The following is a 27,003-nucleotide window of genomic DNA, read 5'->3' on the forward strand; positions in this document are numbered from 1 at the left end:
AATACAGCCTCTGCTAAGACCACACCACAGTCTTTCCAATTCTGGACATTCCTTCCCACTTCTTAACCCTAGTAATCAATAAGCTATTTATTTTGCACCTACTAGGTAGACTACCCCTGCATGAAACTCTTGCCCATTCCCTGCCCCAATTCCCACCCAGGTCATCCCTCTCATTCCAACCAGCTTCCTCTTGGGACTCCTCTCCCACCCCATAACAAGTCACTCAGGACGTCCCGCTCGCACACACTAATCAGCTTTCCTCAGCCCGCTCCGCCCACCCTATAACCAGATTCCACTCGGGATGCCCCCAGCACATTCCCGTAATCGGTTCCTCGGGTCGCCCCCTCCCCACGCGCTCCCCACGCTACGCTGGAGCCGCCCTCCACCCACCCGCTCACCGCGCACGCGCGTTTAGCACCCGCCCGCCAGGCCCGACTGCAGCGGCGGGACGAGCGCGCGCCACAGTGCGCGCAGCACTCACGCGCCACAAAATGTCCCGCGACCCGCCGGCGGAGAGGCGACTCGCAGCCGTGGCCATGGTGATGGCGGCCCCAACTCTGAGGGGTGCAGGAGACAGTGTGCCCGCCCGCCACAGCAGTTCAAAGGGAGAAAGGCCCCACGAGGACCCTGTTGGGGCTGCCTCAAACGCTGCCTGAGCGAAGCCCGGCCCGGGCCCCAACCAATCCCTTCGAGGCTTCTTCTGGACAGGCGCAACGCGCCAGAACTGCCCCACGGACACGTCCCCCAAAGGGAGCTGGGACTTCAGGACCCGCCCCCTGGCGTTCAAAAGGTCTCCCCGAAGCAGGGACGACCGGGGCGCCAGAGACTGGGGGCGGCGCTGCATGCTGGGAACTGTAGTCTCGACCGCGGTCTAGGAGCAAGGGGAGCGTTGCATTCTGGGACTCAGTTCCAAAGTGCGGCATGCCGGGAGTGGAAGTCTTCCCAGAAGTACCTTGTGGCATGCTGGGAATCGTAGTCTTTTATAAAGCCGATAATATGAACAGTGACAATTGGTCGGAATTTTACAGTTAGATCTGGCAAAATGATCGGCCCTTATTTCTCCCAGTTTTCTTTATCGACTGCCTGAAAGTGAAATCAAAGGATGGTGTGGCCTTCTCCACAGAGGTACTTACTAATTTTACTGATGGAAAAAATTTTCTTTCCATAAAGGTGAATTTGGTTTCCTAAGATCTAGTTCCTAGTTCCAGCTCTGCCACTTGCTAAGTGGAATGTCTTGACCCTCTCTTAGCCTCCATTTCTTCACCTATAAAATAAAGATAAAAATAAAAGCATCCAGTGATGTTGACAAGATATGATAAAATGCTATACAAATATTAATTTCCTGCCAGTAAGGAAAAAGGTTTTTACCAACCCAAGTTCCACTTCATGAAATCTTCTCTGATTGCAGCAGCCCTCAGTGGGATCCCTGGAGGCATACTGTTAACACCTTTTACATACCCAATTACATACCACGGTCAATGTTCAGTACTCTAGTAACAGAGATTCAGTGATTTACTGACTGGAGAAAGTCCCAATCTAGTGAGAGAAATTGAGATCACACATAGTGCTTTGTAATGTTTGCTAATAATGGTTTCCTGAGTTGCTTTAAGATTATATTCACTTCCAAAAACATGTTAATATCAATCATGTCTGAAGCACTGAAGAACAAACTGGGAATACAAAGGTAGATCAGGTATCTGACAACCTTCTATCTGGTGGTAGAGAAAGATTATAAAGAATCATTCTAAATGAGTGTCCTTAAACACACCCCAGGAGGTACGCCTGGGTAGCTCTGTCGGTTAAGTGTTCTACTTCGGCTCAGGTCATGATCTCACAGTTCGGTTCATGAGTTCGAGCCCCACGTCGGGCTGCCTGGAGCCTGCTTAGGATTCTGTCTCCCTCTCTCTCTGCCCCTCCCTACTCACACTCTCTCTCTCACTCTCAAAAATAAACAAACATTATGGGGCACCTGGGTGGCGCAGTCGGTTAAGCGTCCGACTTCAGCCAGGTCACGATCTCGCGGTCCGTGAGTTCGAGCCCCGTGTCAGGCTCTGGGCTGATGGCTCAGAGCCTGGAGCCTGTTTCCGATTCTGTGTCTCCCTCTCTCTCTGCCCCTCCCCTGTTCATGCTCTGTCTCTCTCTGTCCCAAAAATAAATAAAAAACGTTGAAAAAAAATTAAAAAAAAAATAAACAAACATTAAAAAAAAATTAAACACTCCAGGTTACTTGCGATCAGATTACCTTGTTTAGTTCCTTTAGTATCTTGTTCAGACTACTGGTTGTCTACCCTATCTATTCTTCCCTTACTTCTTAGAAGTAGAATCCCCAATTTTTAGCTAGGCATGTGGCTACATTTCCTAGTCTCCCTTGCCGCTAGGTGGAGCCAGGTGACTGATGAGTTCAGGTCAATAAAAATGTATTCAAACTTACGTGGTAGCTTCCCAGAAACTCCCCTTGAAGGAGAGGTATCCAAGGTCTTTGCCCCTTCTTAAACCCTTCCCCCATCCAGCTGCATGGAATATGGATAAAAGGAGACTTGATTATTTGGAGCAACTAAACCAATCCTTAGGCTACCTGCCCTTACCTCCTGACTTCATTTATACAAGAGACAATTATTTATTGTTTACACCACATTTATTTTTAGAGCACTTACCACAATGTGAAATCATCATGTGTAACTACTTATTTATTGTCTGAGTTCCTCACTAGCAGATAAGCTTCACGTGGGCAGGGGCTTTGTCTATCCTGTTTATCACTGTTTTGAAATGCCATAACATTCGAAAGTAGTCAATAAATGTTTGTTAAATGAACAGAAGAATGAATGGAAGTAACTACATCAGAAAGTGTCTGTTCAGGACAACAAACTTTGTTATCTAAATCAAAGAGGGACTGAATGCAGAGAATTGATAACAAAAGTATTAGAAGGGCTGAACAACATAGGGGAGAAAGAATAGGGTTGCAGTAGCAAAAGGGAGGAGGGAGTCCTTATCCAAACATTATGAAGGTGCTACTCCTGTATTAGAGCCATAAGCACGCACGCACGCATGCACGCACACACACACACACGCACACACACACACGAAGGGAGCGCCAGTGTTGCTGTTAGAACTACCCCATGGCTGTTGAGCAGGAACTTGCACTATTTCCTTAACTTACTTTAGCTTATTTTGAAATACTAAGTTAGCCTTTTCATGTGATTTTGTGGGTGTGTCTTCTGGAATGTTTTCATATCATTAGGGATATCATTCTGCTCTGTATTTTCATTTTTCTAATAATAACTTCACGATGAGATATGACTGCGGTCCTTTCTGTTGCTCATTTTTCTATGAAATTAGTTCTCCTGCACACTTAGGAAGGATGGGTGACTTAGGTTGGCTTCGCTAAATTCAAGATTCTACAGATTCTTTTTCTGTTTTCACAAAGCGTTCAAACACATGGCTTCACACTTTCTGAGACCTCCTGGCTGTGTGCCCTTCCCCCACTCTCCTCTGACTTCCCTTTTCTGTGCCCCAAATATCTCTGGCCTACTCTATCTGTATCCCATTCCTTGCAGTTTCTGCTCTGATGTCCTGGAAAGAGCCTTCGGCTGGTTTTGAGAGTCCACAGGACCTGGACTGCTCCAACTTCTTCAGACCTTACTTCAGACCCCCTGCGCTCATCAGCTGCAAACTGGGTTGCACAAAACTGCCCTCGAATCCAGCTGCTGTTCTCCCACTGGCCTACTGTCCTCTCTAGGGAGTACCTCTTGGCTATTTTGAGGTTCTCTCATTTTTAGATTTCTCAGAAGCTGAGGTGCTTCCCTTTGCTTCTTTCCACAAAAGTGCTAATACCATGTGAGTCTTTGAGTTGCTAGTGGTTTCCACCAGCTTGATTTTTGGGGTTTGATATCTTGTCACTCAGGTTTGTTGTAGATGTTGTCCATAGGTTTTGGTTTTGCTATCCCAGATGTTCTGTTTTTAATGGAGGAATTTGGGGAGATTCAAAAATGCCACTGCCATCTTCTCAGAATTCTTTTCTCTTAAATCTTCATATGATGCCAACCGGTGAAATCAAACTGACAATGGAAAAACCACCATCCATTAACTTTTCTAAAAGTTCCAAGATGTAATAGCTATCTGTCTAAAACTCATTCTGGTTTCATTCAGGGTGGCAGTGTGTCCAGCTAAAGAGCATTTCCCAGCCTCCCTTGCAGCTAGGGATGACCATGTGATACAGTTCTGACCAATGAGATATAAGCATAAGACATTAAATGCAGTTTTGGAGAAAGCTTATTCAAAGGTGGGTCCAACTGGTCAACCCCTTTTGCCCTTTCCCTTCCTGTCAAAAGCTGAGCTGAGCTGGAGTGCTGAGCTGCCAGGTGTCTGAGTAGTAAACATGAATAGTTACAGTCAAGTCTTAATCATTTACTGTGATGGTATAAGCAAGACACTAAATAGGAGAAAGCACTGACTCCCCTAATGTTCATTTTTCTCCATGGAACAGTGACAGGCAAGGGTCCGGTGGATTGGTACAGATGTGGCGCGGTCTTACTGCCAAAGGATCCCTAAACAAAAGTCGCCTGCCATTTTACAGCCCTGAAGGGTAGGAGGAGGGAGAGGGCTATGGGTAGAAAGGTACTGAATACTGGGTCAGAGTGGAGAAAACATCTTCAAGACCCCACCCTCACCCCAACCCCCGAGTATGTTGGTCTAGCAGAGGCACCTGAGAGAGGCCATAGCTAGGGCCCTCATCCCTTAGCTCCATCAGGAGGCCTCCAAAGGAAGGAAGCTGCGCTAGAAATGCAGATTTGCAAAAGAACAAGGCTGGGGTGATGGTAGGGTGAGCCCAGAGCCCCTGACTGCAACTCCCCTCAGAGAGCACAGTGCTAAGGCCATGCACCTAGTCTGGTGTGCAGTGGGCAGCTTTCCCAGAGCCTGTCAGGTAAAGGTCTTTAGGTACATAGCCCCTAACTGTCTATGGTCAAGCCTGAAAGATATAGGGTTCTGGCTTGAAGCTGGACTCCTTACGGCCTACACTTTGCTGGAAGACAGCAGACATCTTGGGATCAGATGATGGCAAATTCATGCTAAAGACTGTTGAACCAAAGAAAAATGAAAATAAGTCAGACTCTCTAGGGGCATCATGAAGCAGCTATATTAACCTGGGTGGGGCTATCTCTAAACTTCTATTTGTGTGAGAAAAGTAAAACTACTAATTTGTTTAAGCTATTGCTTTTCAGAATTTTTTTAAGGTTGAATACAATTTGTAAGTGCTTCACGGAGGTCCCAAGAGCAGGGGCCCCCAAATGGCAGGGCTGTCTGGTTCATGAAATGTTCACTGGTCCTTCATAGGTGAGAAAAAATGAACAAAGTAGTCAGCTTCTTTAGTACTGAAATTATGCCCCTCCAGATTATTTGATATTATAATGTTCTCTCTTTTATAAGATGATGGTGCTAATTTATGAGGGTGGTTGTGTCTAACATCCTTACTTAGAAATTAAATCCTGACCAATGTATTAAATAATCTCTAAACATTTTTTTTTTAAACTTTACCAGTCATACCACACTTAAAAGTACTCAATAGTAACTAAATTCTCCCTCAAACATGGATATTTATGTATGCCTGGGAAAAACTCACTACTCTCCTTCACTTTAACGCTTAACAACACTTCTGTGACCAGATGTGTGGGTTTTCCACACCAAGCAATTCTGCCACTAACTGCCTGGAGGTAATACAGACCCAAAGGTTAAGGGCACCCTCCCACAAGACCACCCTGCTGACTTCAGACATCAATTGCTAATAGTGGGTTCCCAGGTTACCCATGATTTCTGTCTGACCTGGCTATAAATTGTTAGTTCCCATGACCTCCTCCCTGAGTTTGACAATTTGCTCACAGAACCCAGGAAAACAGTTTATTCACTATTGCTGATTCATTACCAAGAACATTTTAAAGGATACAAATAAACAGCCAGATGGAGAGATACACAGGGCGAGTTCTAGAAGGGTCCCAGGTACAGGAGCTTCTGTCCCTCTTGGAGTTGGGGTGCACCACCCTCTGGGCATGTGGTTGTATTCACCAACCTAGAAGCTCTCCAAACCCCGTCCTTTTGGGACTTTTATGGAGGCATCATCACATAAGCATGATTGATTATTACCTCCATTTCCAGCCCCTCACCTCTCTCCAGAGAATGGGGAGTGGGGCTGAAAGTTCCAAGCTTCTAATCATGGCCTGGTCTTCCTGGTGACCAGCCCCCTCCAGAGCCTCCCAAGAGTCACCTCATTAGGAAAAAAAAAAAGGGTGCCTGGGTGGCTCAGTCAGTTAAGTGTCCGACTCTTGGTTTTGGCTCAGGTCATGATCTCATGGTTTCGTGAGTTCAAGCCCCACATCAGACTCCAAGCTGACAGTGTGGAGCCTGCTTGGGATGCTCTGTCTCCCTCTCTCTGCCCCTCCCCCACTTGCGCTATCTCTGTCTCTCTCAAAATAAATAAATAAACTTAAAAATAAATAAATAAATAAGTGCTCCAGGGGCACCTGGGTGGCTCAGTCGGCTGAGCGTCCGACTTCGGCTCAGGTCATGATCTCGCAGTTTGTGAGTTTGAGCCCCGCATCAGGCTCTGTGCTGACAGCTCAGAGCCTGGAGCCTGCTTCGGATTCTGTGTCTCCCTTTCTCTCTGCCCCTCCCCTGCCCATGCTCTGTCTCTGTCTCAAAAATAAATAAAACATTAAAAAAAATTTTTTTTAATGTTCCACTACCTAGGAAATTCCAAGAGATTTGGGAGCTCTGTCAGACACTCTTTATCATCCAGGAAATGGCAAGGGTCTTAGCAGCTCGGTCAGAAACAGTGGCAGAGACCAATATATAGATTTATCATTTCACAATATGCTTCTATTCTTCAATCGGAGTCCTGCCACTCTTGCTAGGGGACAGGAAGGGGAGGTTGCAAATGGCCTGTACAGGGAATTCACAGGACCCACATGTATAAGAATCACTGCCTTGGGCAGCAGGAGTTAAATTTTATTTATTTATTTTTTTTAACGTTTATTTATTTTTGAGACAGAGAGAGACAGAGCATGAACGGGGGAGGGTCAGAGAGAGGGAGACACAGAATCCGAAACAGGCTCCAGGCTCTGAGCTGTCAGCACAGAGCCCGACGCAGGGCTCAAACTCACGGACCGCGAGATCATGACCCGGGCCAAAGTTGGCCGGTTAACTGACTGAGCCACCCAGGCGCCCCGAGTTAAATTTTAAAGAAAGAGCACCAGGGTACCATTTCAGAGGGTGACCAGAAGGTACAGACACCAAGTTCTTTGAAGAGTCCTTGAAGATAAAAGAAACACTTAGCGGGGCGCCTGGGTGGCTCAGTAGGTTGGGTGTCTGACTTCGGCTCAGGTCATGATCTCATGGCTCGTGAGTTCGGGCCCCACGTTGGGCTCTATGCTGACAGCTCAGAGCCTGAAGCCTGCTTCAGATTCTGTGTCTCCCTCTCTCTCTACCCCTCCTCCGCTCATGCTCTGTCTCTCTCTGTGTCAAAAAATAACAGAGCCTGGAGCCTGCCTTGGATTCTGTGTCTCCCTCTCTCTCTCCCCCTCCTCCGCTCATGCTCTGTCTCTCTGTCTCAAAAGTAAATAAACATTAAAAAGAAAAAAAGAAGAAGAAACACTTTGCTGGAGAAGACGCAGGGGGTGCAGAAGAGCTGTTTTCAAACATCTGAAGTCAACAAAGGGAAGACAGCTCAGACCTGATCTGAGAGGTCCAGGGGTAGAGCCCGGACCAAGCAGTGAAAGCTGCAGAGGTACACACAGGAGTTGTTCGAGGAGGAGATGGCGGCGTTGGAGAGGCCGAGGCTGGCGACTGCCCAGCAGTAATCATGTGACAGTGAGATCCAGGGGCTCAGGGACCTTGTCTGTTTTGTTCACTGCTCTAGTCCCACTTCCTAGAATGGTGATCAGCACATAGTAGGTGCACAACCTATACGTGTTAAGTAAATCAGTGGGAGGAATACTCTGCACTTGATGGGAGGTTTGCCAAGGTCATCTTAAGCTCACTGGAGCCGGAATTGGTACGCATCTTACTTTTTCTGTGTGATCAGCTTTTTAAGACCGAGTGCGTCTTTGTGGCTGTCTCAGAAATACATTGGAAAATCCCATCCTGAAGAGGGTAACAGAACAGTAGGGAATCAGCAATCCTGACTTGGCAGAAGCTCAGCTTCCTCGGTGCTACGCATTTTGAATACAATGTATTTTAAAAGTATCCGAGAGGCATCACTGGTTTCCCCCCTTAAGGCACCCTAGCCAGGAGTCATGCCACCTCAAAGAGGCACTCAAAGTGCCCTCCAAGTTTTTACTAAAATGTGTGTGTCAGAATAGGTTGTAAGTGAGCATGGTCTTTAATCCTTCTGTTCCCTACTTCTAGGAAGAACAATTCCAATGTCCCTCACCCCAACAGCTAGCGCATTAAATAAATCAAGATTCCCAGCAGCCTCCAGCATACTAAAGATAAAACATCAAGGAAGAACTTGAGACCAAAGTCATGAAATGCAGACAGACATTCTATGAGGTATTTATTTGCAACGATTAGGTTTGCTTGCTCAGAGTCAGGTCACCAAAGACAAATGTTCAGGCTCCCAGTGGATCCGAACCAAAGTTCATACAGTTTGGCCACTTTAGGATGGCAAGCATTTGGAGAGGAGAGGATCACCTTAGAGGAACATCCAGAACAAAGACATGAGAAGCTCAGGATGGATCCATTCCACGTATCAAGGGCAGACCTAATGTGAAGCATGTCACATGACAGCGAGAGGCAAATGGCAGGCACACATACCACGTTCCCTTGTGTTCCATTCCAAATCAGGGCATAGTCCCGATGGTAATTGACAGTTGAGAAAGAAGAGCTGAAAGACACAGGTGCTGAACAACACTTAATTGCTGTGTGTTAAATTAGGTGACTGGGTTTCAGGGTGACACCTTACAGACAGATGCCAAAGGTGGTGCCATTGCATCAGTTTTCCTGCACTTGGTCGTTCTGCTTTCCTGCAGTAGATGCCACGTCCAAAGGAGACACACGCCAAAACACATAAAAGAGAACTGAAAAACAGAAAGAGGAACTTTTAAGATGAAGAGTCCCCCACACGGAAAGGAGCTAAACTGCAGGACGGTATTTATGTTTAGAGGTATAGCTTCAATACCAGACAGCCTTGAGCCCTGATTCACGAGCTTCAAGGCTTACCATTGGAGGGAAGATGACATTTTTAAAAGTTTTCCTCTGTTTCTTTGGAAATCCAGTGATTTTTCTCTACCAGACCCCACAGTTCCCTTCACCCATCCTTCTTTCTCTTGTCTTTGTGACAGCTGTGTTAGGTGCTAGAGGAGGAAGAAAGTAAATATGGAGACACATAAAAAGATTTGGAAACTGGGGAACTGTTTGTGGTTGTTGAAACATGTGGTTATGTAGGGGACAATGGCAGGATATGAGGCAGGACAATTAAATTCGGGATAGATCCCACTCTCCCGGGAGTTTAGATTTTGTCTTTTAGACAATAGGAGGCCCCCAAAAAGTTTTTAAATAGAGGAGTGACACAGTTTATAATTTTTTGTAAACCGCTTTGGCTACACATCGGATAGATTAGAAGGAAAAAAAGAAAAGAGATAGAGAAACCCATAAAGTTATTACCACAGTCCAAATGTGAGATGATTAGATCCTGAACACCAGGTATAGTACTGATAGGACAGATCTGAGAAACATTTCAGGGGTAGAATAGACAAATTTTGCTGATAGATAAGATGTAGATGATAAGAGAGAGGAATCTACATTGATGATGAGGTTTCTACCTTGGGTGACTGGGTTGGATTTCTTTTTTTTTTTTTTTTTTTTTAATGTTTATTTATTTTTGAGACAGAGAGAGACAGAGCATGAACGGGGGAGGGTCAGAGAGAGAGGGAGACACAGAATCTGAAACAGGCTCCAGGCTCTGAGCGGTCAGCACAGAGCCCGACGCACGGCTCGAAATCACGGACCGCGAGATCACGGCCTGAGCCGAAGTCAGACGCTTAACTGACTGAGCCACCCAGGCGCCCCTGGATTTCTTAATTAATCCAACAAATACTGAGCGAGGACTCATGTGTCAGATGTGTCAGGCACTGGGTACAGTGATGAATAAGGTAGATGTGGTCCTAACTCTCAAGAAATTACAGTCTAGCGGCAGAAACTACAGAGGAAACAAATACATAAAACATTACTTATGTTAATTACAACTGTATTGTAACTGTGAGAGAGTATGATGAAGAATCTAACCTAGTCTGAAGTCAGGGGCGGTGTGGATGGTAGTGCCATCCACTGAGTCAGGAAAATACAAGGAGGATCTGATGGGGGTGGGGGTGAGTTTAGTTTCGAACATAATGAATTTGAGTCATCTGTTGGTACACCCAGTTGGGGATTTGCAATAGATGGGAATTTGGAAAGAGGCGCCAGAAATATATTTATATCTCAGGGGGGTGGTTAAGAAATGTGGCAGAGAGGGTTTCCTAATAAATGGCCTTGAACCTAAGAGAATGTGCCAGGCCTCCTTAGAAACCATCAGGGGCAGTATCACACCTACACGTCGGCATCTGACCACACTAGCAGGGTGGGGCTAAGACAGGGGAATGTACCTTAATGGCCCGGCTCCAGAAAAGGGAAATGCTGTCAACAATATATCTGTGAAAAGTGGTTCGAGAAGGGTGAATGCTGGGATTTGCTGGATTGCTAGAACCTAAAGTCCTGACTGGCCTTCTGGTAAACATCAACTCAGGTTTCTGAAATGCTAAATAAAGGTAGGGACAAACGAACCCACAGGGCAGGCACTAAAGATCTTATTTTCATAAATATACTCTTTTTCTCTCATCTCTCTAGCTGCTTGTTCCAAATTAATGTCAAGACTAGAGGAGGAAGTGCAGACAGAAAATTCCCTTGCCCTGCTGCCAACCTTTATAGGTAGCCTGTGGGACAGAGGCTGGGAATTCCTGGGGCTTGGGCCAGAGGGTGGCAAGTCAGATGATACTTTGTGCCAGACTTGGCCCATAATGCCACCAACAGCCAGAACCCCCTCACCTCTTCCCTGCCGAACACCCGATTCCTGGCCACTTTTGGCTCCCCACTTTTGGCCCCACTGTGGCACAGGCATGCCCCGTGTCCTGTTCGTCGATACAGCCCTGCACCCAAGCCTGATCGGAGGTGCTCCAATCAGAAGTTCTCTCTTAAATTTAGCAGGGCCTTCTAGTCTGTCTGAGCACATGGGATAGAAAATCAAGGTGTAAAATCTGTGAGGGTAAGGACTTATCACTATTGTTCACCCCAGTCACCCAGCAAAAAGTAGCAAAGGGTAGTTCTCTTTGAATGAATGAAAGTTCCTAAGTAACCTGGCAAACAAACCGAGGATATGTGCATGTGATTGGTGTATCAACTGTCACTCGTTCAAAACGAAGCTTTCCTCAAATGCCTGCTGGATGCTGCGGGTATACTGGTAAATACATCTCCGCTCTCAAGGAATTCTCAGTCTAGATTACAATAAATAGAAAAAAATTGCCATAACAGAGGAACATACAACGAGCTGTAGGACAGCACAGAGGAGTAAGTAATATAAACTTCCCCAAGGAGAGGGTATCTGAAGTGGGTCCTGGAGAATAAATAGTGAGCTTCCAAGCAGGTGAGCCAGGGAAGGGAATTCCAGAACTTAAAACGCAACAAAACAAAACAAAACAAAATTAAAAGGTTTTAGAGCAATATTCCCAGTAATTAATGGTAATGCTGTTGCTGTTATTATTAGACCATTGTGAGTGCCTGGATACAACAATTAAGTACTTATGTGACAGGCCAATTTTACCACTGCTGGTATTGTTGAAAAGCGAGATCCTCAGGTGAGAAAGGAGATGCAGATATAAGATAAAAGCAATTTAGTGAAAACTCTGTAGTGCTACGTAAGAACTGAAAGGCTGGGTATGAACTCACAATGTATCTTCTTTAAAAAAATAAATAACCAAGCAAACCACAAATCTGTTTCCCGACTCTGAACAGTGAAAAGGCCCGTAAACAGCCAAGACCCCTACAACGATCTGGCAGTTTACCACTTCTCCACTGAACAGGACCGAGGCTCCTTCGAGACATGAGTCAACCTGGGTCTCGGACAGGAAATGTTCAGAATAAGCCCGGAAAATTTTGTTACGGCAGATAACAAGGCAGTCATCAGAAACTCTTAGGGCCGTGCCAACAGGACCCAGGCCAATTTGAAGAGGTTCCCATCAGCCAAAGATGGGACAATTTGAGTACTGATAAGCATAATACTTGTGATGGACTGAAATTAGTTGGTCACTGTTGCCGCGTGCTGCTAAACCAACTACTATTTTGAAAATAGGTGAAAAATAAATCATTTATTCTGCTCTTCTATAAAAACTATATCACTGGATAGCCAAAGAGTAGATAAAGGGAAGTTTTTATAAAAGCAATATTCTAGGGGTGCCTGGGTGGCTCCGTCGGTTAAGCGGCAAACTTCGGCTCAGGTCATGATCTCGCAGTTCGTGACTTTGAGCCCCGCATTGGGCTCTGTGCTGACAGCTCAGAGCCTGGAGCCTGCTTCAGGTTCTGTGTTTCTGTCTCTCTCTGCCCCTCCCCTACTGATGCTCTGTCTGTCTGTCTGTCTCTCTCTCTCTCAAAAAACATTAAAAAAATTTTTTTAAAATAAATATTCTAGTTAGTAAACAAAGAAGCAAAGATGGAATTGAAATATCACCATTTTGGAAGCCCTAATGAATGAACAGATGTAGGCATTGCTTATTAATGGTCACTAATATCAAAGAGTAAAAGAGATAATTACACATTATGAGTTTATGGGTGGAAGAATTTACCACCACATATCAAGTAGTCTTGCCAAAACCAACCAACCGACCAATGCTGAATCTGAACAAACCATTAGATACAACCACCAATTTACAGAAAACAGAAGACAGAGCAACATGTTAAACGACACCATACGGATACAGTCAGCAGAATCCAGACAGTGAGAAGCTACAGGATAAATGATTCTTCAACAAATACATGGTAAAGGGAGAGAGAGGGAAATGGAGTAGGAATCTATAATTTGAAAAACATTTAAGAGATACATCAATAAATTGCAAGATGAAATTCAAACACTAAAGTATATTTGATACAGGCATACCTCAGAGATATGGTGGAGATATTCCATACCATGGCAATAAAGTGAACACCACAATAAGGTGAAAGCAAATGAGCTTTTTGGTTTTCCAGAGCACATAAAAGTTATGTTTACACTATATTATAGCCTGTTAAATGCGCAATAGCATTAGGTCTAAAAAATGTACATACTTTAACTTAAAAAATACTTTATTGCTAAACAATGCTAAGCATCATCTGACCTTTCAGCGACTCACAATCTTTTTGCTGGTGGAAGGTCTTGCCTCAATGGCAATGGCTGCCAAATGATCAGGGTGCTGGTTGCTGAAGACTGGAGTGGCTGCGGCCATTTCTCAGAAGACATCAATGAAGTCTGACACATGGATTGATTCTTTTCACAAACGATTTCCCTGTACAGTGTGATGTTGCTGGATAGCATTTTAGTGACAGTTAGAACATCTCTCAAAATTGGAAGTCAGTCCTCTCAAACTGTGCCGCTGTTTTATCAACTAGTTTATATGATCATCCGAATCCTTTGTGGTCATTTCAACAATCTTCACAGCATCTCCACCAGGAGTAGATTCCATCTCAAGAAACCACTTTGTTTGCTCATCCGTAAGAAGTAACTGCTCAGGCGCTCAGGTTTTATCGTGGGATTGCCGCCATTCAGTCCCACCTTCAGGCTCCATTTGTAATTCTAGTTCTCTTGCCCTTTCCACCCCATCTGCAGTTACTTCCTCCACTGAAGTCTTGAACCCCTCAAAGTCATCCATGAGGGTTGGAATCTTTCAAACTGCTGCTCATGTTCATGACCTCGTCATGAATCACAAATGTTCTTAATGGCATCTAGAATGGTGAATCCTTTCCAGAGGGTTTTTAATTTACTTTGCCCAGATCCACCGAGGAATCACTACAGCAGTGGTAGCCTTATGAAATTTATTTCTTAAATAATATGTCTTGAAAGTCAAAATTACTCCTTGATCCATGGGCTACGAATGCATGTTGTGTTAGCAGGCATGAAAACAACATCCATCTTGTACATCTCCATCAGAGCTCTTGGGTGACCAGATGTACTGTCAATGAGCAGTAACATTTTGAAAGGAATCTTTTTTTCTGAGCAGGTTATAAACAGATGTGCTATCATCTAGGGTTTGCTGTTCCATTTATAGAGCACAGAAAGTGGAGATTTAGCATAATTCTTGAGGGTCCTGGGGTTTTATTAATGGTAAATGAACAATGGCTTCAACTTAAAGTCACCAGCTACCTTAGTCCCTAACAAGAGAGCCAGCCTGTCCTTGCAAGCTTTGAGGCCAGGCATTGACTTCTTTCCTTTATAGCCATAAAAGTCCTAGATGGCATCTTCTTCCAACATAAGAAGATCTGCATTGGAAATCTGTTGTTTAGTGTAGCCACCTTCATTTATCAGCTTGGCCAGATCTCCTGGATAACTTGCTGCAGCTTCTACATCAGCATTTGGTGCTTCACCTTGTAATTTCATGTTATGGAGATAGCTTCTTTCCTTAAAGCTGTAAACCTTTCTGGTAGTTCCCAACTTTTCTTCTGCAGCTTCCTCTCAGCCTTCACAGAAATGAAGAAAGTTAGGGCCATGCTCTTGATCAGGTTTTGGCTTACGGGAATGTTGTGGCTGGTCTTCTATCCAGACCACTCAAACTTTCTCCATATCAGCAATAAGTCTGTTTTACTTTTTTATCTTTCATGTGCTCACTGGAGTAGCACTTTTTACTCCCTTCAAGAACGTTTCCTTTGCACTCACAACTTGGCTAACCAGCACAACAGGCCTAATTTTCGGCCTATCTCAGATTCTGACATGCCTTCCTCACTATAAGCTTAGTCATTTCTTGCTTTTGTTTTGTTTTGTGTTAACGTTTATTTATTTATTTTGAGAGAGAGAGGAGAGAGAGGAGAGAGAGAGGGAGACAGAGAATCAGAAGCAGGCCCAGCACTGTCAGCACAGAGCCTGATGCGGGGCTCAAGCTCACGAACAGTGAGAACGAGACCCGAGACAAAGTCATATGTTTAACCAACTGAGCCACCCCGGCACCCGTCATTTCTAGCTTTTGAGTTAAAGTGACAGATGTGTGTCTCTTCTTACTTGAGCACTCAGAGGTCATTGTAGGGTTATTAATTGGACTAAGTTCAATATTATTGTGTCTTTAACAGAGAAGCCCAAGGAGAGGGAGAGAGATGGGGGAATGGCCAGTCACTGGAGCAGTCAGAACACACATAACCTTTACTGATTAAGTTTACCATTTTACATGGGCGTAGATCATAGCACCGCAAAACAATTACAATAGTAAGTAACATCAAAGATCGGTGATCACAGATCACCATAACAGACATAACGATAATGAAGAAGTTTAAAATATTTCAAGAATTACCAAAACGTGACACAGAAACACAAAGTGAGCAAATGCTTTTGGAAAAATGGTGCCGATAGACCTGGCTACCCCAGACCTTCAATTTGTACAAAACACAGTATCTGTGAAGCATGATAAGCAAAGCTGAGTAAAAAGGAGGTATGCCTGCATTAAGGAGTTATCATTTTTTTTAGATGTGACTATGGTGTTATGGTCGTGTTTTTAAAAGTATCTTTTATAGACTCAGAATTTAAATATTTGTGCATCAAATAATAGGATACCTGAGATTGGCTTCAAATGAATAGGAGGGACTAGATGGGTGTGTGGATGAAATAAGGCTGACCACAAGCTGACAAACTGTGGAAAGTGAGCCATGGGTATGTGGAGATTCGTTATACTGTTCACTCTACTTTTGCCTGTGTTTAAAGACTTCCCACAAAATAAGTTTAAAAAGGAATAAGAAGTTATTGTGTTGACCCACTCTCCAACCCAAGTTCCCCCAAATGACTCCAAAGAAAGAGAACCAGGAAGAAGAGCAATGAAGAAATAGTGCAGAAACTGAAAATGGATTCTCTGTGCAGGGACTTTTCAGCCATTGTGTAGAAAATAAGGGGCTGGTAGAAAACAGTGTTAGCCGTGGTATAAAGTCCTGCTGTTTGGATGCTGTGTTAAAGAGGATGATAGCACTGGGTTAAAGCTGATTTCAGAATGGAACTGATGTGTATAAACACAGCAAAAGGGTTTGTAGCTTTAGTTGACCAAAGGAACACTCCTGACCCAAGTGAGTGAAAGGATAATTGCACATAAACCCTAGGTATCAAATCAGGAGGGTTTTAATGACAAAGGAATCTTCTCCAGTCCTCTGCTCATCTCTTATTAAAGCCCCATCACACTGCAGTATAATTATCTGCTGGCCACCTTCCTCTCCACACAGACCCACTTATCACTGCTCCTGGGAAGGCACCCCCCGTCTGAATGCGGTCCTTCAGAAACTCCCTCCTACAAGCCAAAGTAAGACTCCCAAGGTAGTTTCTAGGCTTCCCCAGGGTCTTGGCTCAGAGAAGAAATGGCACTGGCCCTCAGGTGATAAGTTAATTTTTAAAAAGGAAGGAAAGAGCAAAGGAAAGAAGGAAGGAAAGGAGGGAAGAAGAAAGCCAAATATTCTCTATAATATCTCAATGACTTATACAGGGGTAATTTCTCTGATCACAAGTAATCAGAAGCTCCTCTGTGATCCTGAGTTTCCAGACAGAGCTCTTCCCATAATCCATACTATGCTAAGCCCTCCAATGCACAGATTCATATAAGGAAGGTTATCTGCGAGATTAGAAGCCATTCTTTTTCAGTGAAAGCTGGGAGGCTTAAGATTACAGTAGAAGGCAGCCAGCTCATAAATCTCAGTGCCTGGGGCTCTAGACAGACCCCTCATTGGCAAAGCGATTGATGCTTCTGCCAGGGAAGCTCCAAAGAAACTGTTCATCACTATCTCATTTGTAGACGTGAGGCCAAATGGAGACACTGACACCCAAGTTTATAGATCTGAGCAAAGCCCAAAGGTGTCAAATTTGTATAAATCAGGATGGGAGGTCTGCAAAGGTCCTGGGGTCCAGGCTTTTCTCAGATGCCAGTTTCTGACTCTCTGAAGGTTTACAGCACCTGGGACATTAGTCGGAGCCTTCATAATAAAATATAAGGAAGGAACTCAAGTCCTAATGCAAGATCAGGCTGAAAGAGCCCCTCACCCAGGCTGGTATCAGGTATTCTCGACCAAGGCAGAGAGATCCAAGCAACTGTTGCCCTTGTGGTCTCTACCTCTATCCTCCAGCTGAGCTCAGATTTTCTTATTCCCAGTGAGGTGAGCCCACATCGCATCATTGTGTCCCAATGAACAACCTATGACCTCACCTTCCCAAATGCCATGGGAAGCTGACCACTCTTCAGAAAAACAGGTAATTGATTGCTTCTGCTCAACCTTCAGGGCCAGACTCAAACAAGATCCCTTCTGCGAAGCCTTCCCTCAGGCCAAATGAGTCAGTGCTTCTGTGCTCCCACCACGCTCATCAATTCACAATTTGGGTAGGGCACTTCTCACATAATCTGCTTATTATCTGTTTAGCTATTTTACCCATGGACCGAGGCTCCCCATGGCAGATTGCATCTGATTCTCTAGGTCCCCAATGCCTGGCCCATGGGGGACCACAGAGTCACCTCAAGTAAACACTGAGCGAGAGAGTAAATGATGTCTGGAGCTCCGTGAGCCAAGACACCTCTGGTAAAAGCCCACATCCCACTCTTGCCTTAATCTTACAAAGGGTCACCTCCAACCACCCAACTTTGACTGAGCACTCGCTCTGTCTGTGCCAGGCAGGCATTGGGCCAAGCACTGGGGAGTCCAAGTCCAATTAGACTCAGTCTCTTCCCCATGAAACTCAATCTCAGGAAGAGACCCGCCTTGTCCTAGGGCCTTCTCTGCAACAGTCAATGAAATCCATCTGCAAGAGGAGCTGAACAAATGTGTAGACAATCAAACCATGAGGCAAACGAGCTACCACATGCTCATTCTAAGGCGGTGGGCTGCAAAAACAACCCACTGAGGTAATGGAGGAAAAATGTTAGAACTTCTATTAATATCTATTTTTCATCAAAAAAAGAAGAAACTACGCTTTAATAGTTACTGTATGGATTGACAACAAAATACGTAAACACTACACACATATTACTAGAGTATGTGCTTGTGGCAGACAGCACAATGGCCTCCATACAATGTACACGTATATTAAATCATCATGATGTACACTTTAAATACCTGTATCATCTTATTTGTTAATGATTCTCTCATAAAGGTGAAAAATAAAATAAAATTAAAATGCCCTCCAATGATCCCTGCCTCCAGGTATTCATGCCTTTGTATAATCCCCTCCCATTGAGTATGAGCAAGACTTGTAACCTGCTTCTAATCAAAAGAATACAGCAAAGGTGATATATATCATTTCTATGGTTATTTTATGTTACAGATCTTCTGTCTTCCTGACTGTCGATTATCTCCATTTACAGCTTTGATGACGCTGGTGAGCCTATGGAGAGGCCTATGTGGCAAGAAACTGGGGACAGCCTCCAGCTGACAATTAGCAAGGAAGCCTTCAGTCAACAGGCTACAAGGAAGTGAATCCAGCCAACAACCATGTGAGCTTGGAGGAAGATCCTTCCCCAGTCCAGCTCTCAGATGAGACCCCAGCCCAGGCCAACACTTTGAGCGCAGCCCTGTAAGAGAACCTGAAGGAGAGAACCAAGCGAAGCTATGCCTAGATTCCTGACGCACAGAAACCACGAACTAATAAATGAGTGTCATTTAAGGTGCTAGGTTTGAGGTAATATTGTTAGGCAGCCATAGATAATTAATACAGCCCTCACATTCTTAAATTCTTAACTGATAGGTTGTGCAACCAAAGAAGTATGGATTCTATGAACTGAAGCATCTCTAGACCAGCAAAGGAGGGCTCCAAAAAAGAGGCCAAAAGCCAGCAGTGGGAGCCTGAAAGTTTTATTAATAAAAACAACATCAGCCTTCAAGGTAGGAAATCAGAAAAACCTCCAAAATTGGCTTCAGAATACATGAGTTTGGGTCCAAGCTCTGCCTCTAAGAGGTAGGTGAACTTAGTCAACTCAGACTTCTTAAGTCCATCTTCCTCATCTATACAATGGGGTCAACAAGGCTGGTGAGAGTGGACAGAGAGAGAGTGATCTGGAAAGTATTTTGCAGAATGAAGTGTGATATTACACATGTTGGTTTGCTACAAAAGTCTGGGATGGCCTTGGGCAAGGCACTGTCCTCTCTTGGCCTCAGCTTCCTTATTATTAAAAGGGGGAGGGAAGCCCATCCTATCTGCAAGGGCTCTGACCTTTGATTCTGACATTACATCCCCATGTGAAGAGAGGAAGAGGGGAAGGTGGGCTGTGACATTTACAATAGTTCCCTAGTCATTCCATTGGTCAGGGCAGTTGTCTTACCAACAACCCCGCCAGAGGTGCCTTTGTTTGACCAAGCAAATCTTGTCAATTTGCAAGGCCTGCAACCCAAATTCCCCACCTAAGAGAAAAAATCTACTTATTTGACAAAAAAGAAATAAAGGGTCAAGGTAAAGTCAGTGGGAACCACCAAATCTCAACACAAATACCAAGCCACTCTCAGAGAGGAAGTAGCTTTGAATCTATCACTGAGTACCTTAACTATGTGCCAGGAGCTTTTATAAACGTGATCTCTAATCTTCACTGCAGTCTTAGAGTATGGGTTGTATCATTCTTATTTCACAGTTAAGTTGGCCGAGGCTCTGAAAGAGTAAGCTCCTTGCCCCAGGTACACGGCCAGTATAAGGTAGGACCAAGATCTCATTTTAGTTCTGCTTGACTCTAAAGGCCCTGGTCTTTGCACCACACTCAATAACTCTGGGAGAGGAGAAGGTCACCCTGTGGTTACAAAACAGACGAAAGGTTCTTGGCCCACAGGGAGATCAGGGGCAGAGTATGGCTTCATTCATTCACTCCACAAACATTTACTGAGTATCCACTGTGTTGTGGTGAGCAATGAAGATAAAGGGTAATACCTATTTCTTGTTCTCATGGAACTGAGCTGAACAGTTCATACCTCAAGAGGACATACCAGTCCACAGAGGACAAATGAATCAATGAATGAACAAATGAATAGGCAGATGGACGCACAGTGAACAATTAGTAGTTCAAGCACCATTAACAGTAATGTATAATACAAGCTATAATAGGATCACAAGGTAAGTGATGACGGTTGGAAGAGAGGGAACATCTCAGCCATCTGGAAGAGCAAGTGCAAAGGCATGTGTTCTGGCAAGGGCAAGAGTCCAGCATGGCTGCAGCCTTGGAACATGGAGGAGCTGGAACTGGGAGGCAAGGAATAGGCCATGGAGGAATTGGCTCTCCCTTTACTTCCTTTACTCTAACCCACGGAGCTAACCACCGAAGTGAAATCATCCAAGAGGCCAGAGAGCAAACCAGGCATGAGAATGTGTAAGCTTTGGAGAACCCCATGAGTAATTCAAGACAAGTCACGCTCCGGGTCTGAGGCCATGGTGAGAAGTCACAGGGAAACTACAAAAACCACCAGGACTGTAACCAAATAGAACACACCCACACTGTGCTCCTGGGAAAGGGGCAGAGAGCAGAGGGGAGGGGATGCTAGGACCAGAAGGCAGGAGCTCCTCTCATGAAGAAGCTTAGAGCCCACATCTCCCAAACCTATTAAACCAGGGCCACGTGGATTTCACGTGGTTACACGTGACACATATATGCAGACATGCTCGTGCACAAACACCACAGTGAATCGTGTGGAGAGACAAAAGGGTCTGGCCCTCTTGGTTCTTGATGCTAACAGTAATGGAAGTGCTGCGCTTGCCCACTTCTGACTGTACCAAACAGCAAAAAATATAACAAAAAATAATCTCTTACTTTCCTTTTTAGCTGGCCTTGGCTGCTGCAACTGTTTGGTTTGGAGCAGCTGTGGCTGTGGGGAGGTGGTCCATCTCCGGTGCATCAAAAAAGTATGCCTGCAGGAGAAGGAAACCCATGAGGGCGGTTAAAACACAGTGATCTGCTCGAGTGTTCTAGTCTTCATGCCAATAGTATGTCTGGGCTCTCATGGCCCCTATGTTTCCCTCTGACACATTTGTCATCCCACTGAACTACAACCGACTCTGTTTCTGTCCATCTCACTTACTCTACTGTGACTCACTTTTTAAAATTTAGCCACTATTTATTGGGCACTTACTACATCTGACTTCATCTGCATAACCACCCCAGGGGAGTGCTATTGTTATCCTCATTTGACAAATGAGAAACTGAGGCTCAGGGAGGCTGCCATTCAATCATGCGCACATGGCCAATAAGTGGGAGAGTCGCGTCTTTTCTGACTCCAAGCTCCTCAGGCTCTTAATCACTACCTTACAGTCTCTCCTCCCGGGCAAAGACTGTGTCCTTCTTGTCCCTGTGCCACCAGCCTCTGACTCAGGGCCTGGCACACTATGTAAACAGCCAATACTTAATGAACTGAACTACGACAGCTTGCTGCTAAACCCGCTGGCTCTTGGTAAAGACCTCCGAAAGAAAGCGCCAGGCAGGACTTACCTCATAATTCTTCAGCGTGAAAATGAAAGGTTTGATAAATGCTTTCAGTCAACATCTGCAATTTAACTGTCAAAAATCAGGAGGAGATAGAAGAGGGAAAAAACCAAGGAGGATCTTCCGACCTGTCTCAAGGTCTGAGAATCTTGACTTTAGCCCAGTAAAATACCTGGGTTGTTCAAAGGAAAGGTGAATCTCTTAACAGATCAAGGATCACTGCACACTTGTGATTCCGCCTTAGAAGTCAGGGCATTGGGATTAAATGGATAAAAAGCCAAGTCAAGAACCATATTGCCAGCGCTGCTCTCTATCAGCCAGGAGGGGGCACCAACATGACACACTAGAACTTTCCCCAACATAGTCCTATTCTGTGTTAGCTCTTCAGCAATCCATTTCAAAGTTTCCAGCTACAGGGCGCCCCTAGTTTGTCACATTCCCTGAGCAATCCTATTAGCTCTAAAAGCCTTCCTCCCAGGGTCCCTTCTGGCACTTGTTTTCTGAGGCAGGGAAAGAATGGTCCCTAAATTAACGAGGGGACAGGGGACATGCTGCTATAGTGTTGGGCCCCTCCAGATATCGTGAAGGTGGAGCCACAAAGCCCTCATGAGGCAGGAACAGTACCTTTCTTCCAGGCTACCGGACGAAACCCTCATCAGAGGGAATGAGCCAAGAGGCCAGGTTCTAAACCTGGTTTTGCTAGTAACTCGCACAGTAACTCTGGACAAATCACTCCACCCATGAGTCTCAGTTTTCTAATCTGTGAAATGGAAGGATTGGAAAAAATGACCTCTAAGGTCAAACTGTAATTCTACGGCTCTTTAGTTCATTAATTCCACAAATACTTAGCAATAGCCACAGTTGTCATTCAGGGAGTGCCTACTGTGCATCAGGCGCATAGATCATTAACCTACTCGATAATCCTGTAATAGGCAATTTTATCCCCATTTTAAAGATGAGCAAGTGGCAAAGAGATTTTCCCAAAGCTACACAACCCTGTGTCTGAGGGCTTCAATCCGGTTATGTCCGGCTCCAAAAACTACGTTCTTCTCTTCTCCAGTGCTGCCTGCAGTTTGGCACCTAACTTTATGCCCAGTTTAGATCAGACGAAATGGGCGTGTTCAGGGTGGTATGGCCGTAGACTATGTCCAGTCTAGGACGAGGCACTGTGGAGGCCTCAGGGTGAAACGTCAGGCTTTCTAGGAGTAGGGCTGGGAGTGTCCCCTGGCAGAGAGTTAGGGCACAGGACTGTCCACCATCAGCAGTAACCACGGCAAACGCAGGCTTGTACATCTCCAATACACCAGTCAAGGACGCACCCTCTGGTGCTTCCTTAGTCCTCCCCACCTGGAGTGAGCATCCACTACCAACTTAGCATACAACTGTGAGCCCTGAGGGGCCCTCGGCAGATAGAGGACTGTCAAACACTTCAGTACATTGAAGCTTTAAAACCCGCAATCCGCGCTCCCTGGGGCAGTGAGAAGCCAAGCTGTGTGGGTCAGCCAGTGCCCCTCCCCTGCCAATTCTTCTCCCTTCTGCCCTTCCACTAATAATAATATCTGCCGTTTGCATGGCTTGTATTGTTCATGTTGCATGTATCATTCAGTCCTTACAAAAGTAAAGATGTTCCTGCAGCTCCGTTTTCTAAGTGAGGAGGTAGGGGCCAGAGAGGGGAAATAACCAAAGCAGGGAGCGAAGGAGCTGGGACCAGACCCCATCTCCTAACTTCTGCTCCAACCTCTTGTACTGCACATCTCCAGAAGAGATAAGAGGAGGCCTTCTCCAGCATGGAGAGCAAAACCCCAGGCACAGAGGGCCCCTGGCTAAACCCCTGATCATGGGATGGTTCCCTTCCACGAGGAGGAGAAAACTGCACCTCCCTCCAAGAGGGGGTCTACACCTGCAGTTCCCTCCCTGCTCCATCATCCAACGTGCCTGGCTCCTTGGACTCCCTAAGAAGTGAACAAGAAACCTTCTCTCCTGTCTCCTTCTCTCCTCCAACTTCCCAGCCAGGTGTATGATGGAAAAGGCATTCTGGAGAGAGGTGGGAGGCACCAATGAAAGGGCCCTGTCTTTCGAGCTGTGTGACCTTGGACCACTCTCACTGGGGCACTCAGGAGGAAGAGGTAGCAGAGTGGCCTTGGCAGCTTCAGATCACACAGGGCTCTCTTAGTACCTTCTTTACACCTGAAGAACCCTTCACGACACATGAAGGGCTCTCACGGCCAGCTCACTGAGTCTCACAAGAGCCCACAAAATATGAATCTCCATGATAGAGGAGGAAGCCAGGGCTCTGAGAACGAAGTCACTCGCCTAGGCTCACAAAGCTAAGCCCAGTCCAGGGCTCTTTTTATTTCATTATAATGCTGTCTTCCAGCAAGTTCCGGAGCAGCAGGACGGGCAGGTAAATCCTAACTTCAGTGTCATTTACCCCCAAAAGGGAGTAACAGGCATGGGAGGTAAAAGACCCTGCCACCCACACCAAAGGAAATAGGTTCTCAGTAATATTACCATCACCACCACCTCCCTGCCCCATCGTCTAATCTGCCACGCTCCTCTCTATTCTTTACAGAACTGAACAAGGCAGTGCTTCTTCTCTTGCCTTCTTCTCTCCACCAACTCAACTAGGTATATGCGGGGAAATTTTCAAGAGAGACGTGGGGAGACACCAGTGAGAGGGCTACGGCGAGAAACGACATTCTTCCTCCGCAGACAGAAAGGTCAAGAAAGGCCTCAGCAGCGTTACCCATTGTAACAATGGGTCAGCCCAGGGACTCCAAGTCCCCGAAATCAATGGTGTCACTCTGCCATGAGTCAGACCAATAGTCCTCCGTCTCAAAAATTTAAAGCTTAGACATGTAAACTGCACGTAAACCAGGTCCGTGTTTCAGAACTTGGCACTTTGTATGAGACTTTGTTCAATGATCAAGTATTGGGATCTTATTAATGACCCAGGTTGTCTACACAAAACTATCACAGATCAAATGGTGCCAAAGAAATATTTACTCCCACAACTGTAAAACCCGGCCAAGGGTCTGGACACATGCAATATGGGTATCTTCCTGTGGGCACATTCTTTCCTTCATTAGTGACCTTAACATTCTTGGACTCGGTGTTCTTTAAAAACCTGCTTCAGGCCTTGTTAAGGCCATGGGCAGCAATTTTTGTGTACAATGTGCACAAAAGATATAAAACCGTGGTTTGTACAATGTGCACAAAAGATATAAAACCGTGTTTCCTTAGGACCAAGGGAAAGGGACCTAACTTATGGGCATTTGTGGGACAAGTTCTATATTAACTGTTTTATATGTATTATTTTATTTTATCCTCAATACAACCCTAGGTGGCAGGAAATTTTATGCCCATGTTACCGATTAAGCCGTTCAGATTCAGAGAAGGTAGGTACCATGGCCCAACTCACACAGCCAGTGAGTGACAGAGCTGGTCTTCAATCTGGACCTGCCTGAAAACCACATGCTCTCCCTAAAAAGACACCCAAATACACGAACCCAAAACCTCTTTTAAATGTTATTCACCTTAAAAATATCTCCCCTCTCCTAATTTGATTTCATGCTCAGACTTTCCACCTATGAAACTGGAAATTTCAAAACTCTTTCTAGGTATGTGCAGAAAACCTGCAAAGACATCCAAAGGTTGAACATTCCCCCCTCCACCCCCACCCCCCAACCTCTTACAGACACTCATCCACCCCGACTTCCTCTGGCCAGACTCCAAATCTTACCAAGTTTCAGAAATTAGGTAAAGCCAGAGATTACCATCAAATTCTCATCAATTTACCGCTTCTCATTTAGGACAGTCTATTCAAAACAATATTAATTTTATGGAGCCCGTCTTAAAAGACCCGTCCGTTGTGAGTAACAGGTTGAGGTCTTTCGGCCTTTGTATCTGAGGCACACAGGAAGATCACAGGAATGAGACCATACCAAGCAGCCCACAGAAAGCAGCGTGTGAAGCAACACAATTGTCACAATTGTGGCCAGTGCGATGCGCCGGTTATCCTCACGAACAGCTGGCCAAAATGTCATTGCCAAGACAGAGCCTGAGACACCCAGGGCAATCATGACTAGAATCCAACGAACAGCTTTCTGGGGATAATCCACAGCACCTGAAAGAAGAGGAGGAAGGGGAGGGCTTTTTTGGAGGCATTTCGGAGAGGCATTTGTTCATTCCAGGCACGTGTGTTTGTAAAGGCCCCTGAGCCAATCAGCAGCTGGGCCCCCTGTGCCACTGTGGTTTCTCAGTACAGCTGGAGAAACACCCCAGCATGCAGACTGAGGCGAATGCTTTCAGAACAAAGGGCTCAAGATCCAGCAAAGGCACTTGGCTCCCTATCCCCATTCCCGCTGCACCTCTAAATTCAAATGGTATTCTTCAGGCGTGCATCAGTGTCAGGCTAGAAATGATGATGCTGGCTGAATTTTCAACAAGCCCGGGGCATCGCTCAGAATAAGTATAGTACTTACTGCTGTGGGGATATAAATGAAGAGTGAATATCCATAGACGCACACAATCTCCAAAAACGAGTAGGAAACGATGTTCATAACTTTGCTGTTTCTCCACATGAGGAAACCCCAGAGTGCGAGAGGAACCAGCCAAGCATAGGCATAGATGATCGTGGCCGCTATGGACACTGAGGATGACAGGACACAAGTTTTAATCCCCATCGTGCCTTTAATTACTATCAGAGCACTTCTAATACCTTACTGGACTTACTCCCTAGCATGTCCACCTGCTTCACTGGCTCATGGGATCGAGCCTTATTGGTCTCATAGTCCCTGCGCCTGGCACAGTACTGCCACAGAGCAAGCACTCTAAGGCGGTGCTGAATTGACGAAGATTTAGCACTGTCTTTGTGTGATGACCAGTGGTCTCTCATATGGTTTTTATAACTGGTTTAATAACAACAAACAGTACTGAACAACTGAATTATGCAACTGAAAGACTTCAGAGGGCCTCAATACAAGTGTTTAAACATACCAAGCATTTCAGTCAAAGGAAAGCCAACTATCCCCTTGGAAGAACACATCCTCTTTCCCAGTATAACAAGAGCTGACACTGATGTCTTGAGCGAATGTATTCAAATGCCCTGGGTGCAGATTAACTTGCTCTGCATGCTATTTAGAGTGCCTGCTGTCCCTGAAATAGGGAGTTTGAGTTCATTGATGAATCGTTCGACAGATTCTTCACTTTTACTTTCTTCATTAAATAATTCTGTGTCTGTGGTAGCAATGCTACCGAGTGGCTCCTCAGAACAGCAGTGTTCAGTCTATTACGGTCCAGGCCGCCGCTGCTGCCTCCTCCTCCTCCAGAAGATTCA

General features: G+C 45.3%; 2 protein-coding genes and 1 long non-coding RNA gene across 4 annotated transcripts in view; 1 reads left to right on the forward strand and 2 right to left on the reverse strand.

Moving 5' to 3' along the window:
- The window catches only part of NDC1 (NDC1 transmembrane nucleoporin), a 47,158-nt gene extending 45,875 nt beyond the window's left edge, over window positions 1-1,283 (reverse strand). Inside the window, exon 1 of one of the 2 annotated variants that reach the window (XM_042997248.1) lies at window positions 1,134-1,283. In XM_042997248.1, the coding sequence (XP_042853182.1) occupies window positions 1,134-1,166 (33 nt within the window). In that variant the 5' untranslated portion in view covers window positions 1,167-1,283. Of the gene's footprint in view, window positions 1-481; window positions 788-1,133 lie in introns of those variants that run through there. The other variant, XM_042997246.1, reaches the window with a different exon arrangement.
- LOC122241357 lies at window positions 518-18,874 on the forward strand. Its single transcript, XR_006221445.1, has 2 exons — window positions 518-1,125; window positions 18,576-18,874. It is a non-coding gene; the product is annotated as an uncharacterized LOC122241357 (long non-coding RNA).
- The window catches only part of YIPF1 (Yip1 domain family member 1), a 36,814-nt gene continuing 18,336 nt past the window's right edge, over window positions 8,526-27,003 (reverse strand). Inside the window, 5 exon segments of the mRNA XM_007077181.3 lie at window positions 8,526-9,065; window positions 20,997-21,094; window positions 25,610-25,779; window positions 25,782-25,791; window positions 26,150-26,316. Coding sequence (XP_007077243.2) covers window positions 21,005-21,094; window positions 25,610-25,779; window positions 25,782-25,791; window positions 26,150-26,316 — 437 coding nt within the window. The 3' untranslated portion in view covers window positions 8,526-9,065; window positions 20,997-21,004.

The sequence above is a fragment of the Panthera tigris genome, chromosome C1 (genome assembly GCF_018350195.1).
Source record: "Panthera tigris isolate Pti1 chromosome C1, P.tigris_Pti1_mat1.1, whole genome shotgun sequence".
Classification (NCBI taxonomy): Eukaryota; Metazoa; Chordata; class Mammalia; order Carnivora; family Felidae; genus Panthera; species Panthera tigris.